The sequence below is a fragment of the Delphinapterus leucas genome, chromosome 1, assembly GCF_059928025.1.
Source record: "Delphinapterus leucas isolate spDelLeu-1000000601 "Yukka" chromosome 1, BTC_Dleu_Yukka2, whole genome shotgun sequence".
NCBI classification, from domain to species: domain Eukaryota; kingdom Metazoa; phylum Chordata; class Mammalia; order Artiodactyla; family Monodontidae; genus Delphinapterus; species Delphinapterus leucas.
This window is the reverse complement of record NC_143129.1, coordinates 44994019-45007707: the sequence shown is the minus strand read 5'-3', so window position 1 is coordinate 45007707 and position 13689 is coordinate 44994019. Positions and strand designations below refer to the sequence as shown.

Sequence of the window (13689 nt, the reverse complement as noted above, 5' to 3'; positions counted from 1 at the left end):
AACAATAACCAGGCGCGGTGTGAAATAGTAGGAGTAACGCAGAACACGATTGGCAAGGCTTTTGCTCTCCTGGGACTTACTGTACACTGGATGAGAGAGACAAACAAATAATAAGAAATTACAATGGTGCTGAAGAATGCCATGATATGGGAGGTAAGGAGTGCTATGGGGGCTGAGTCTGGGGTGTCTATTTGATGTCAATAGGCAGCTGGATGGGCATGGACGGAGCTCAAAACAGCGCCTCAGTTGGAGGTAAAGACTTAGGAGTCCCCAGTATAAGGGTAGCAATGAAGCCTCCAGAATGACTGAGATCACCCAAAAGGGCACAGACTGCATAGACAAGAAAAGAAAAATCCAGTGCTCATCGGACCAACAAACATACAAAAAACACAGAGGACCACAAAGGAGCTACCCAGAAAGATCAAAGGAAAACCAGGAGAGAGTGCGTCACTAAAACATAATCATGAAATGATGCTGGTTTCAGAGTAGGATCAAAGGGCAGATTTACACACACTAGATGCAAACAGCAGCCCCAGCCTCAAACCCCAGGCAACACTGCCCCCAGGAAAAGCGGAAAAGCGAGGCTCATCGAGTACTGGGGCCCAGTGTGCCACAGGGCGCAACTCCAGGATACGTTCACACTGAATTCCTTAAGGTCCAGGAGGTTCTGTGGCTGTGTGTGATTGCCCTGGTCCTTTCTGTTACAGCTGCACACAGGCCACGTTGTGAGTGTGTGTGTGTGCGTGTCTGTGTGTGTGCGCGCTGTGCTGTACACAGACTCAAGTTCCAAGGGAACAACCCACAAACAAGCAGCAAGCTACAATCCAACAAAGTAACAGGTCTCTCTGAACGCTAACAAAAACAAGGGGGGAAACCTCTCTGCTTTCCTGCCTCCTCTGTTTTGGCTTCACTTTCCTACAAAGTGCAACCCCCAGAAACAACAGAATTATGCAGCATTGAAACAAAGCAAAAACTTGAGTGCTTCTTTTTTAAAAGGGTACATTCCAAAGCAGTGAAGTTTACAAGCTGAGCAGCTGACTCCCCCAAATCAGGACACACCTCCCTCTAGTGGGAAAAAGGAATCGTATGCAGACATGAGAATTAAGATGAAATCCTGTCTGGCGCTGTCCAGTTGAAATACTCTCTGAGACACATTTATAATTTTAAAGTTTCTAGTAGCCGCACTTTAAAAAAATAATTTTTCAAAGTGAAATTAATTTTAGAATATTTTATTTACCCTAATATGTCCAAACATTATTTCAACATGGAATCAGTATTAAACAATTATTAATGAGTTATTTTACATTCCTTCTTCTTACTAATTCTTCAAAATTCCATGGACACATTATCCTTACAGCACATCTCAATTTGAAGCGGTCACATTCCAAGAGCTCATCAGCCACGTGCGGCTATAGCAATGGACAGTATGGTTCTACACCAAAACCCTCCCTCAGCTTTTGGAGAATTCCTACCAATCACCCTTCTCTGATTTCTTGACACAAACAAATGCTGTATGACGTACATTTAAATTACAACTTAGATCCTTTCATGATACTTCGGTGATCTCTGTCTTCAGACCGTCTTGAATTAGCTGAAGTGTATTGCTATAGGATTTGGTAGAGTTCTACCAAAGTTTGGTTGAATTCTACCAAATTTAGTAGAATTTGGTAGAACCGAAGCTGAGAAACTGTAGTAGGAGATCTTTCCGTGAAGGGTGACGACCCTCAGAACTTCTCTGATTATCCTGCTTAGGTGAGGACCCCACACCCTCACCCTTTCGGCAAGAACGAGATTTCATCATAACTCACATTCCCTCAAGCAAGAGGACGCTGCAAATGGAGAGAAGCCTTCTCTACCTGAGCACTTTTCTCCACACCATGCGGGCCTGACTGTGGGCAGAACCAGCCCTTTCTTCTAGGTGCCCTGGTTCCACTTCCCCAAATTCAGCGCTCCACAAAACTGCCTGAGAGCAGAGAAATTAAGCAGTTTCTGCTGAAGAGCCCTCAATACTACGTCAGCTGTTGATTCTTCCCCTGCCCTCCACCACCAGCCACCACCCAACAATGGGATACATCAAAGCCCCATTCCACCTGCTGAGTGAGAGGGTTTGCATTTCGCCAATGAGCTGTGGTGGTAAACCGTTCACTTAAAGCCTCTAACCTACCTACCCTTTCACCCTCAACAGTTTGATGGGAAATCAATTCTGGTGTGGGGTAGGGGTAATTAGAGGGAAGGGGAGGGAAACACACACACACACACACACACACACACACACACTCGTCTGATACAAGCCGCTGTCGAGTACATGCACACCCAGCCGTGGCCCAACTGTCCTGCTGTTTCTATGCATTTGAAAAATTCCAATCAGCTCCTATGGATTCTTTATTTCTCTAGGAAGCCGGAGGATATAGCAGACCGTGGTAGTAAATGAGAGTGGGGGAAGGGAGCCGAAAAGATGGGCTTCTAACGATAAGAGATTTAATAGTAAGCAACTCTCAAACATGCACAGGTACATGATCATACACAAGAGGGAAGAAAAGGTGCTGGTTTTTCCATGAGATTCTTGAAGTACGTGGGCTCCTTCTCTCTTCTCTTCCAGTTCCCACTCAGGGAATAATAAAGTGGTTTAGAAATAGCCCAAGCAAAAACAAATCATATATGTAAATAGGATGCAAAGCGATATACACACAAATGACCTTCAAATCTCCCTGAAAGAGCTGCTCATCTGCGACTCCTTAGGAATTCTGGGGTCTATCGAGGCAGGCCACCAGGCACACAGTTTGCATGGGAATCCTTAGGGCTTCCTGGAGAGCCAGAAGCCCCAGACTAAGATGGAAACGCTCCAGTAAAGAAAAAGCCATAAGCTTTAACCCAACACAGAGCAAAGGCTGGGGGAGCAGGGGGCCTGAGGAGTGAGGCGCTGTAGAGTCTAACACTGAGGGTTGCCTTCAAATGCCCCCCAGCCCAGGGCCCGGTCCCGAGTCATTGTGAGAGGTTAATCACAGGCTTTAAGAAAGCCGACTCTCTGGAAGCCAACAAGCCCCTCCCTTGAGGATCAGTGTCAATCTAGGAAGAAAACACCAGTGCAAGCCTGAGAGGAAGGGGTGGGCCAGGAGACTTGGAATTCCAGTAGGAAGGCAGCGACTTGACGGTTTCCTATGACCCTGGCCATAGGTAACATGGAAAAAAAAAGATCAAATATAACTCGAAGCCCTGCCAAATAGAACACTCGGAGTCTTAGCTGCACCACAGCACAATTAATGCTGGCTATCTAGACAGGCTGTCCAGACCTTGCCCCCTGCACTTGGGTCCTTTCACAAAGCTGTATTAACTGAAGGGCCCCTAGTGGTTCTGTCCATGGGCAGCCAGCTCACCTGGTTCCAAGGGCATAGGCCACCTGTACAAACACAGGACTGGTAGCCTTTGTTTCCCTACCCTGAACTGGGGCCACCAGATAAGTAACCAGCCGTCTTGCAACCAAACTCCTAATCACAGAAGCAAGTGGGAAAAATTACCTCCAGATTGACAAAGCCTGTCCCCTATGACAGGTTAGTATGTTGCATGAACGACATAAAAGAATTAATCCATAAATGAGCTGCTATATCCTTTTCTCATAAGCTGGGATTAGTGACAAGTGATAAGAAAAGGCATGTAAAGGAACAAACAAAAGATGAATATGCTCAACTATATTTGCATCCCACTTTAAGAACACCTACTATAAAAAAAGAAAGAAAAAAGAAACTGGAGGCGGCAATTCAAATGATTTGCTCCATATCTGCTTAAATATCAGGGCTCTCTGGTGTCACAGAGTTTACTTAGAGAAACATTAACTGCTTGTCACTGAAGATTAAAGAAATGAAAATAAAATACCTGTGAAATAAAAACTCAAATCAATGGAAAGCACAGTTCCTTTTATAAAAATGTCTCTAACTGCAAATTTTCAGGAAGATAGCTACTCCATGAAAGGTGAGCCTGGGCTCTGTAAAGCCAAAAAGATCTAGGGTGGCTGCTGTTCATCAGAAAGTAATCACAGAGAACAGAAAAATGGGAGAATTTATAAATAAATCCAAGAGCGTGTTCTTCGAAAAAGAGAATCAACCTACCAAATAGACAAAACCTTTTTAAATTTCCTAAAACAAGGGACACACGTAGAATTCAAAACATTTTAAGAATATGACACACAACCGTACATTAATACATCTGAAAATTTCAATGAAATCAAAAAATATAAATTACTCACACTGACTTAAGAAGAAAAGCTACGTATACCAATAATCCTGAAAGATACTGAAAAGTTTTCGATAGGTCTACTTCCAAAGAGACTCTGTGGCTAGACAAACTTACAAGCGAATGATATCAAACTTTGATGCCGACACTTTGTATACTACTTAGTTCCATAATATTGGTGGAGTCAGTGGGGGAGCTTCCCCATTCATTTCAAAAACTTAACAGAATGCTGATACTGAAATCTGAGGATGAAACAATAAAACTATAGGCCAGTTAATCTCACTTAGAAATTATTAATATTTTTTTAAACACAGAAACAAGCAGTGTATTTAAAAATAGCATAGTCACAGTAGGTTTGTTGTAGGAAACCATATGAACTATGTTGGAAATATGATTACAATATCAATAGGTTGAGAAAGGAAAACTACGTAATCATATGAATAGATACTTTAAAAATGGATAAAATTCAACATGTATTGCTGATTTTAAAGTTTTAGTAAAAGGGAGTTAGACATATTCCTTAACACGCTTTTTTTTCCAAAGAAAAGCTTATTCGGCGTTTCACTAATGGTAAAAATATACGGCTTTCCATTAAAGTTAGGGATAACAAAATAAGGACAGCATTCTTTTCCAACTAGTATATTGTTCTAGAAGTCCTGGCTAAGTAATAATAGATGAAGCAAAACCATTATCATTATGTGTGGATATTATCTAAGTACAAAAACCAGGAGAATCAAATGATAAAAGCCAGTGGAACCCTAAGAGAATTCAATAATTTTTGGAACATAAAATAGAGAAACCAAAATAAACAACTTTACTATAGACCAGAAATAATCAGCTAGAAATTATAGAAAATATAATTGGAAAGTATCCCAATTATAAAACGAAGAAAAAGACTTATAAATAATTTTAGGAATTTTAACAGGGCCTATTATGAAGACAACCATGAACTTTTTTTAAGGGAAGTAACAGAAACCTTGAGAAAAAAATACCATCCTCCTGGATGCAATATTATAAGATTGTCAATTATTTACAAATTAATTTCTAGGCTTACTGTAATTCTGATTAAAACCCTAATGAGATTTTTTTGGAACCTGCCAATTTCAAATGTATCTCGAAGAATAAACCAGTAAGAATAGCTAAGAAAAGAATGGAAATAAAGAACAAGGAGTGGTAACTTACTCCACCAGATATTCAGACATTTAAAAAGCAAAAATAATTAAAACAGCACAGTACTGATGTAAGAATTAATTGAGAAATCAATGAAACAGAAAAGACAGCCCCCATACTGTGTGTGTATGCATGTGTGCATATCCATAAAAGAATTTAGTAGATATAATAATTTAGTACATGATCAAGACTGCATTATAATTCAATAAAGAAAGACTTATTAAATAGTGTTTGGTTACCTATTTGGGAAAAAAAGTAATTTAACTCTTCACACTTCTTATCAATATACCAAATACATATGAGGTGGATTGAAGAATAAAGGCTAAACTTACTGAGACTACAGTAAGATGGACATTCTCCAATAGAAAACGTGTTAATTGACACAGCCTTCCTGGAGAACAGTCTGGGTATGTCTATCAAGAACCTTAAAAACATTCATGTAGTTTGACTCTATACTTCCTCTTCCAGAAATCCTTCTGAGAAAAACAATCAGGTACAATAAAACAGTACAAATAGATTCCTCACAAAATAAATGAGCTAAGCATTCAACTCATGAAGTTGGAATGAAGGAACAGAACAAACCCAAAGAAACAATAAGGAAGGGAATAATCAGATAAGGGCAGAAATCAATGAATTGGAGAACAAAAAGAAACAATTGAGATATCTAACAAAGCTGAAAAGATTAATAAGATCTCTAGCACAATTGATCAAAGGGAAAAAAAGTGGGACGGAGGGAGTGAAGGAGAAGATGTAAATAACAAAGTATACAATGAGAGAAAGGCCAACTAGAGAAACAACAAATTTTTTCTAAGGTAAGTATTACAAACCACAATATACTAATCAAGTTGAAAACCTCCATAAAATGCATAGATCGCTAGAAAGCTACAAAATGTCGAAATAGGTACAAGAAGAAAGAAATTTTGAATATAAATCAACAGTAAGCTGAAACAGTAGGCCATGACTTCCCTTTCCAGATGCTTTTCCAGGTGACCTCCTATCACCAATAGTTTTCACTGATGAGAATTCAACTGTTTTCATTCCAAGAATTGCATTAAGCTGATACGAACGACAAAAATACATAGCCCTCTTTTAGGCAGAGGCATTAATTCTTTCAAGGTTACTGCATGACACATTGTATCTTTCCTCAAATTAAGTGCAATCAGAGAGACATAAAAGTATTTCTACATGTTCTAAACCATAAGACACAAACTTAATGTGGCAGGTTTGGATTAGCCACAATACTGCAGAATACCAGGGGAGAGGTCACCAAGCATAGAAGATCACCACTACCACCACCCCCCCACCCCCAAGCATTTCCATATGACTTTGACACACTCTATGTAGACTCTTGGAAGAGCTGAGTGGAAGAAGGGCTGTTCTGTTCAATCCTTGCTGTGGATTTACCAAGAGATCCCTTGTGACTAGGGCTGTTATAATCAGTCTGCTGTCCCTAATGGTCAGACCACCCTGCTACTGCTGATGGGGAAGAGAGCAGTGAACGAGATGCCTGCTCTGTGCCCAGAGGAAGCAGCCGTGTAAGTGCCCACCCGTGGCATTCCCCTTACCAAATAAGTTCTGAGCCTCTAGTATGTTCTAGGCCCTATATTTGCTCCAGAAACAAACACCCAAAAAAGTTCACAGAAGAGACAGTTTTTCCAGTGGATCTACTTCCATAATTGGGTTAAGTGGCACTTTTTCCTGAATTAGATAGTAAGACGTGGAGTCAAAAAAACTCAACATTGCGTTAAACACACTTTGGCAAGGCAGGGGGATCTGGCTTCCATGAGCTGAATGGAAAAAGGAAGAGAGAAATAAGACACTTCTTGGGAGTGGCCACTTTGGTAATGATATTAAGAGAAAAAGCCTGAAGGATAAAAGAAGCTCCAGGCTAGGGTGTGGTCAGTAATAAATCAAACAGGATGACAGCCGCTGGATCAACTGAGATGCAGAAAAGTTCTGTATTCTCCACAGAAGGATCCCCTCCCACCTCCATCCCAGTAGCTTTCACCACATAAGAAGGAAAAATTTTGTTCCAGTGGGATAAAATTTTAAGGTTTGAAGTTTTACAGTATAATGGATAAAAGGGCTTCTCCTATAAAGCAAGCTGCTTTAGGAAATTAAATTATCAATAAATACGAGTGGCAGAATAGAATAAAATATTGGGTCTAGAGTTGGACAAACCTGTTCCATTATTTATTAGATGTGTGGCCTTGGACAAGTTATATTTTTCAACCTCAGTATCCCCATCTGGGTAAAGAAGTATAACACCCATTGTGGTAGAGAGACTCCAAAGATGGTCACCATCAATTCCTTGTCTCCGTGTCTATGTGCACTGCTCCAGCCATAAAAAGCCATAGTCCTTCCTCCCCTTGAATCTGGACTGGCCCTATGATTTGTTTTGACCAATAAGTGAGGCAGAAGTGACCTACTCAACTTCCCAGATTGGGCTTTAAGAGATCTGCAGCTTCTGGTTTTACACACATGCAATACTCCTTCTTCAAAGCCATGTGGAGAACCACATACAGAGAGCCACAGCATTCCAGTTGACAGCCTCCAGCTGAGCTCTTGGCTGATAACCAGTCATGTGAGTCAGCCATCTTGGACGTTTCAGCCTAGCTGAGCCACCAGATAATTGCAACCCAGCAACAACACACAAAGCAGAAGAACTGCCCAGCTAAGTCCAATCCAGATTTATTAAAAACAAAGTCTCACAGAACATGAAACTCGATCAATGTAATCCATCAAAACAACAGGCTAAAGAAGAATTACATGATCATATCAGTAGATGCACAAAAAGCATTTGAAAAAATCCAACACCCATTTATGATTCAAAACTCCCAGTAAACTAGAAATAGAGAGGACCCTCCTCAACTGAGTAAAGAACACCCACAAAAACCTACAGCTAACATCATCCTTAATGGTGAGTAACTAGAAGCTTTCCTGCTCAGATCAGGAAAAAGGTAAGGATGTTCCCTCTCATCACTCCTTCTCGACACTGTACTGGAGTTTTAATTAATTATTAATTATTAATATTATAATTTAATTAATTATTAATAACTCCTGGAATTAATAAGCAATTATGGCAAGGTTGCAGGAAACAAGGTTAATATATAAAGGTCAGTCGCTTTACTATATATCAGCAATGGGGCTTCCCTGATGGCACAGTGGTTAAGAATCTGCCTGCCAATGCAGGGGACATGGGTTCGAGCCCTGGTCCGGGAACATCCCACATACCACGGAGCAACTAAGCCCGTGTGCCACAACTACTGAGCCTGTGCTCTACAGCCCACCAGCCACAACTACTGAGCCCATGTGCTACAACTACTGAAGCCTGCGCACCTAGAGCCCATGCTCTGCAACAAGAAAAGCCGCCACAATGAGAAGCCCGCACACCACAACGAAGAGTAGCCCCCACTTGCTGCAACTAGAGAAAGCCTGCATGCAGCAATGAAGACCCAACACAGCCAAAAAATAAATAAACAAATATATGTATCAGCAATGAACAAGTAGAATTTGAAATTAAAAACAACAGCACCCCCCAAAATGAAATATTTAGGTATAAATCTAACAAAATATGCATGTTATATATGAGGAAAACAACAAAACTCTGATTAAAGAAATCAAAGAAGAACTAAATAAATGGAGATATATTCCATGCTCATGGAAAGACTCAATATTGTCAAGATATCATTTCTTCCATACTTGATCTATATATTCAATGCAACCCAAATCAAAATCCCAGCAAGTTATTTTGTATATATCAACAAACTGATTCTAGAGTTTATATGGAGAGGCAAAAGACCCAGAACAGACAACACAATATTGAAGGAGAAAAACAAAGTCAGACAACCAGTACTATCCAACTTCAAGACTTACTAAAAAGCTATGGTATGCAAGACGGTGTGGTATGGGTAAAAGAACAGGCAAAGAGATCCATGCAACAGAATAGACAGCCCAGAAATAGACCCACATAAATATACACAACCAATCTCTGACAAACAAGCAAAGGTAATAGAGTGGAGCAAAGAGAGCCTCTTCAACAAAAGGTGCTGAAACAAACGGACATCCGCATGCAAAAAAAAATGAATCCAGACACAGACTCTACACCCCTCACAAATGGACATCATAGATCTCAATGTAAAATGCTAAACTATAAAACTCCTGGAAGATAACATCAGAGAAAATCTAGATGACCTTGGACGTGGCAATGACTTTTTAGATACAACACCAAAGGCATAATCCATGAAAGAAAAAATTGATAAGCTGCCTGTGTTAAAATTAAAAAGTTTTGCTCCATGAAAGACACTGTAAAGGGAATGAGAAGACTAGCCACAGATTGGGAGAAAATATTTGCAAAAACATATCTTATAAAGGATTATTATCTAAAAGATACCAAAAACTGTTGAAAATCAACAGTGAGAAAATGAACAATCTGATTTTAAAATGGGCAAAAGTCCTCACCTGACAGTTCATCAAAGCATGTAGATGGCAAATAAACATATGAAAATATGCTCCACAATATACATCAGGGAAATGCAAATTAAAACAATAACAAGATACCACTACACACCTATTAGAATGGCCAAAATCTAAAACACTGACAACACCAAATGCTGACAAGGATGTGGAGCAACAGGAACCCATTGCTGGCGGGAGTGCAAAATGATACAGCCTCTTTGGAAGAAAACTGGCAACTCTTTGGAAGAAAGCTGTTTATAAAAATAAACATACTCTTAACATACAATTCAGCCATTGCTCCTTGGTATTTACCCAAAAGAGCTGAGAACTTATGTCCTTACAAAAACCTTCACATGGATGTTTACAGCAGCTTTATTCATAATTGCCAAAACTTGGAGACAACCAAGATGCCTTTAAGTAAGTGAATGAATAAACTGTGGTACATTCAGACAATGGAATACTGTTCATCACTAAAAAGAAATAAGCCACCAAGCCATGAAAAGTCATGGAGGAACCTTAAATGCATATTAAGTGAAAGAAACTAATGTGAAAAGGCTACATACTGTATGATTCCAACTATATGATACTTTGAAATAGATAAAACTGGGAATTCCCTGGTGGTCCAGTGGTTAGGACTCTGCACTTCCACTGCAGGGGGCCCAGATTCGATCCTTGGTCAGGGAACTAGGATCCCACAGGCTGTGCAGTGCGGCCAAAAAAAAAAAAAAAAAAAAATTTTTTTTAAAAAACCGAAATAGGTAAAACTATGGAGATGGTAAAAAGATAAGGGGTTGCCAGTGGTTAAAGGGAAGGGAGGGATGAACAGACAGAGCACAAAGGATTTTTAGGGCAGTGAAGCTACTCTGGATGATACTATGATGGGTACATGTAATTTATCCTTCTCAAAACTCACAGAATGAACACCACCAAGAATGCACCCTACTATAAACTGTGGACTTTGGATGATAATGATAAATCAATACAGGTTTGTCAATTGTAACAAACTGTATCAACTCTGGCGCAGGATGCTATAGTCAGGGAGGCTGTGCTTGCCAGGGGGCACTGAGTGCATAGAAGCTCTTTGTATTTCCTGCTCAATATCGCTGTGAACCTAAAACTGCTCTTAAAAGAACAGCCCACGTAAAAGGAAAAGAACCTCGCAGAGCAGTGAGAGACAATAAATGGCGGTAGTTGTTTTAAATCACAAAGCTTCAGGATGGCTTGTTAGGTAACAATGGACAAAAATCGCACCCATTTTATGGAAAAGACTGATGATTAACTGCTAACACCCATTCTTTCTTTCTTCCTCTATAATAAAACCCTTTGGTTTAGCTGGGAAAACGATGGCCTCCCAACCAAAGATTACATTTACTAGTTTCCCTCATAGTTGATATGGCCACGGACTAGGTTCTAACAAACAGCACATGAAAGAATACGATATAAGCAACTTTCAAGGTTATGCTCTAAAAAAAGAGAGGGCCTACCCTCCCCCTTCCCTTGCATGCTTCCTGCTGGGAAAAAAGTGAACATGGCAGCTGGAGTTGGAGCAGCCACCTCACGTCATGAGGTGGAACCATATGCCAAGGATGGCAGAGGAGCATAGTAGAAGGAGCCAGGGTCATGGATGCTATCCAGACACCATACCAGCCCTGACCACAGTTATTCTGGAGGCTATGTTTCTGCAGCCAAGCCTATCTTCTAAGTAACACACCATCTCACAGGGCTGCTCTAAAGATAGAATGAGACAGGGTACATAAAGTACCTAACATGGTGCCTGACAAAGACCAGGTGAGTTCCTTGCACATGGGCCCTGAGAGCTCAGAGGCTCCAGCCAGGGAATGCAGCTACTTGGACAGCCTTGACCAAACAGTCTTCATCTACTTTATTTATTTATTTATTTATTTTTTTGCGGTACGCGGGCCTCTCACTGTTGTGGCCTCTCCCATTGCAGAGCACAGGCTCCGGATGCACAGGCTCAGCGGCCATGGCTCATGGGCCCAGCCATACCGCGGCATGTGGGATCTTCCCGGACCGGGGCACGAACTCGTGTCCCCTGCATCGGCAGGAAGACTCTCAACCACTGCGCCACCAGGGAAGCCCCCTTCATCTACTTTAGATGGTCAGTCTCTCCCATGGCTTTGAGTGGGACATATGTAGAATGCGGGCAAAGCTGATCCCAGTGACGCAAATCAATCCCAGTGATCCACAGCGAGGCAGCTGCTGGGGGCGCAGCACTGTCAACTGTGCTTCCCAAAACCTACCTTTGCCATTTTAAGTGACCACAATTACTTTCAGCAAACTCCCCTGCCTTCAAGATAAAGTCCAGACTCCTCGGCCAAATGAATACACAACGTCATTCACAATCTATCTCGCTCTTTGATCTAAGCTCAACTCTTACCACTCTCCCTCCACGCACTACACTCCAGCCCTCCTAAGTGGTTTGGGGTTCCCAGGTCATGCTGTGTTTTCTCACACCCCAAAGGCATTGCACATGCTGGTCCATTTGCCTGCAAACACATATCTGTCCACAGAGCCTCTGCCCCTTTCTCTACTTGGCTGACTTCTGTTCTTCCTTAAAACAAGGCTCACCATCACCTCTAGGAAACTGTCCCTGACTACGGAAGATATCACTCATGGACCCTCCAAAATTCTTTCTTCCATTCTTCCCCAGTATGGGAAGTTGTATGTAGCACACGGCCACCAAGCTAACGACAAGATTTCCCAGCCTTCCAGCTGTGGCCAGGGAACTCAGTGCTGGCCAACTGGTGTGAGCAGAAGTGACAGGGCAATGTTTATTCCAAGCTGCCCTTAAAGGAAAGGAGGGTTCCCATGCCCCTTCCCATGGGCTGGCATGAGGACTTGGTAATGAGTCCTCTTCAACATGTGCACAAAAGCACTGTGGACAGCAGAACAAGAAGAGTAAACAGTCCGGGCCTCCGTGTGTCTGAGGGGAGTAATGGCGAGAGAGAAGTTAAAGAGATTACTGCTAATTATGAATGCAAATCATCTCCATGGCCTTCAGTAGCCATTGAATCAAACCTTCTTATTACAGAAGACCAGCCACAGGATCTCCTAAAAGATCCAGGATTAGGGTGGAAAACTCCACGACTCAGGTCATTGATTCAGACTGTCCAAGACAGGAGGAAAACAAAGCAGGGCTCAAGTACCCTGAGCCCATGAGGCTACCTTCCTGAATCTTCCACCTCTGAGCACTCCCTCCTCCATCTTTCTTTCTTGATACAAGTTTAGAAAAGTTGGCGCCTTACCTCTGGAGACTTTGTAAACTTCATAGAAAGAATAGAAGTGGAAGCCTAGGGAAGCAAACAGGTAAAAAGACAGTTCCCATCGGGGCAGCATTGCTCCTTGTGACAAAGGGTCCCGTGGCCCACGCTGAGAGTTTCTAGGAAGAGAAACAGAAATAAAAACATTAAACCATAAACATGACACTAGAGGACAGAATCTTACTTGTTCTCCCAGGGACCCATCACTACTCAAGGGGATACAGACATAACCCTCATCCTATCACACCTCCTCCTGCCATGACCTTATCCCACCTGCATCACATCACACACACACACACACACACACACACACACACACCCTGCCTGCCCAGGGGGGGCAGGTCTTTCCCTATGAGTTCCCACAGCCCCCCATCTGTCTCCCGTCACACTGTACACCAGACACTTCTGTTCTCATTACCTGCCACACCTGTCTCCTCCTGTGGACCTTTAGAGAGTAGGGACCATGATCTCTGAGTCCCAGCAGCTAGCACAGGACGTGGAATGTAGCAGGAAAGGACTACTAAATGCTCCATGAATAAATAATAAATTACTA

The 13689-nt window shown here is 41.7% G+C and overlaps 1 protein-coding gene across 1 annotated transcript in view; it reads right to left on the bottom strand.

Annotated features, from left to right (window-relative positions):
• Positions 1–13294, bottom strand: part of HHAT (hedgehog acyltransferase) — a 345905-nt gene extending 332611 nt beyond the window's left edge. Inside the window, exon 1 of the mRNA XM_022593463.3 lies at positions 13122–13294. Coding sequence (XP_022449171.2) covers positions 13122–13212 — 91 coding nt within the window. The 5' untranslated portion in view covers positions 13213–13294. The remainder of the gene's footprint in view (positions 1–13121) is intronic.
• Positions 13295–13689: the final 395 nt, after the last annotated feature.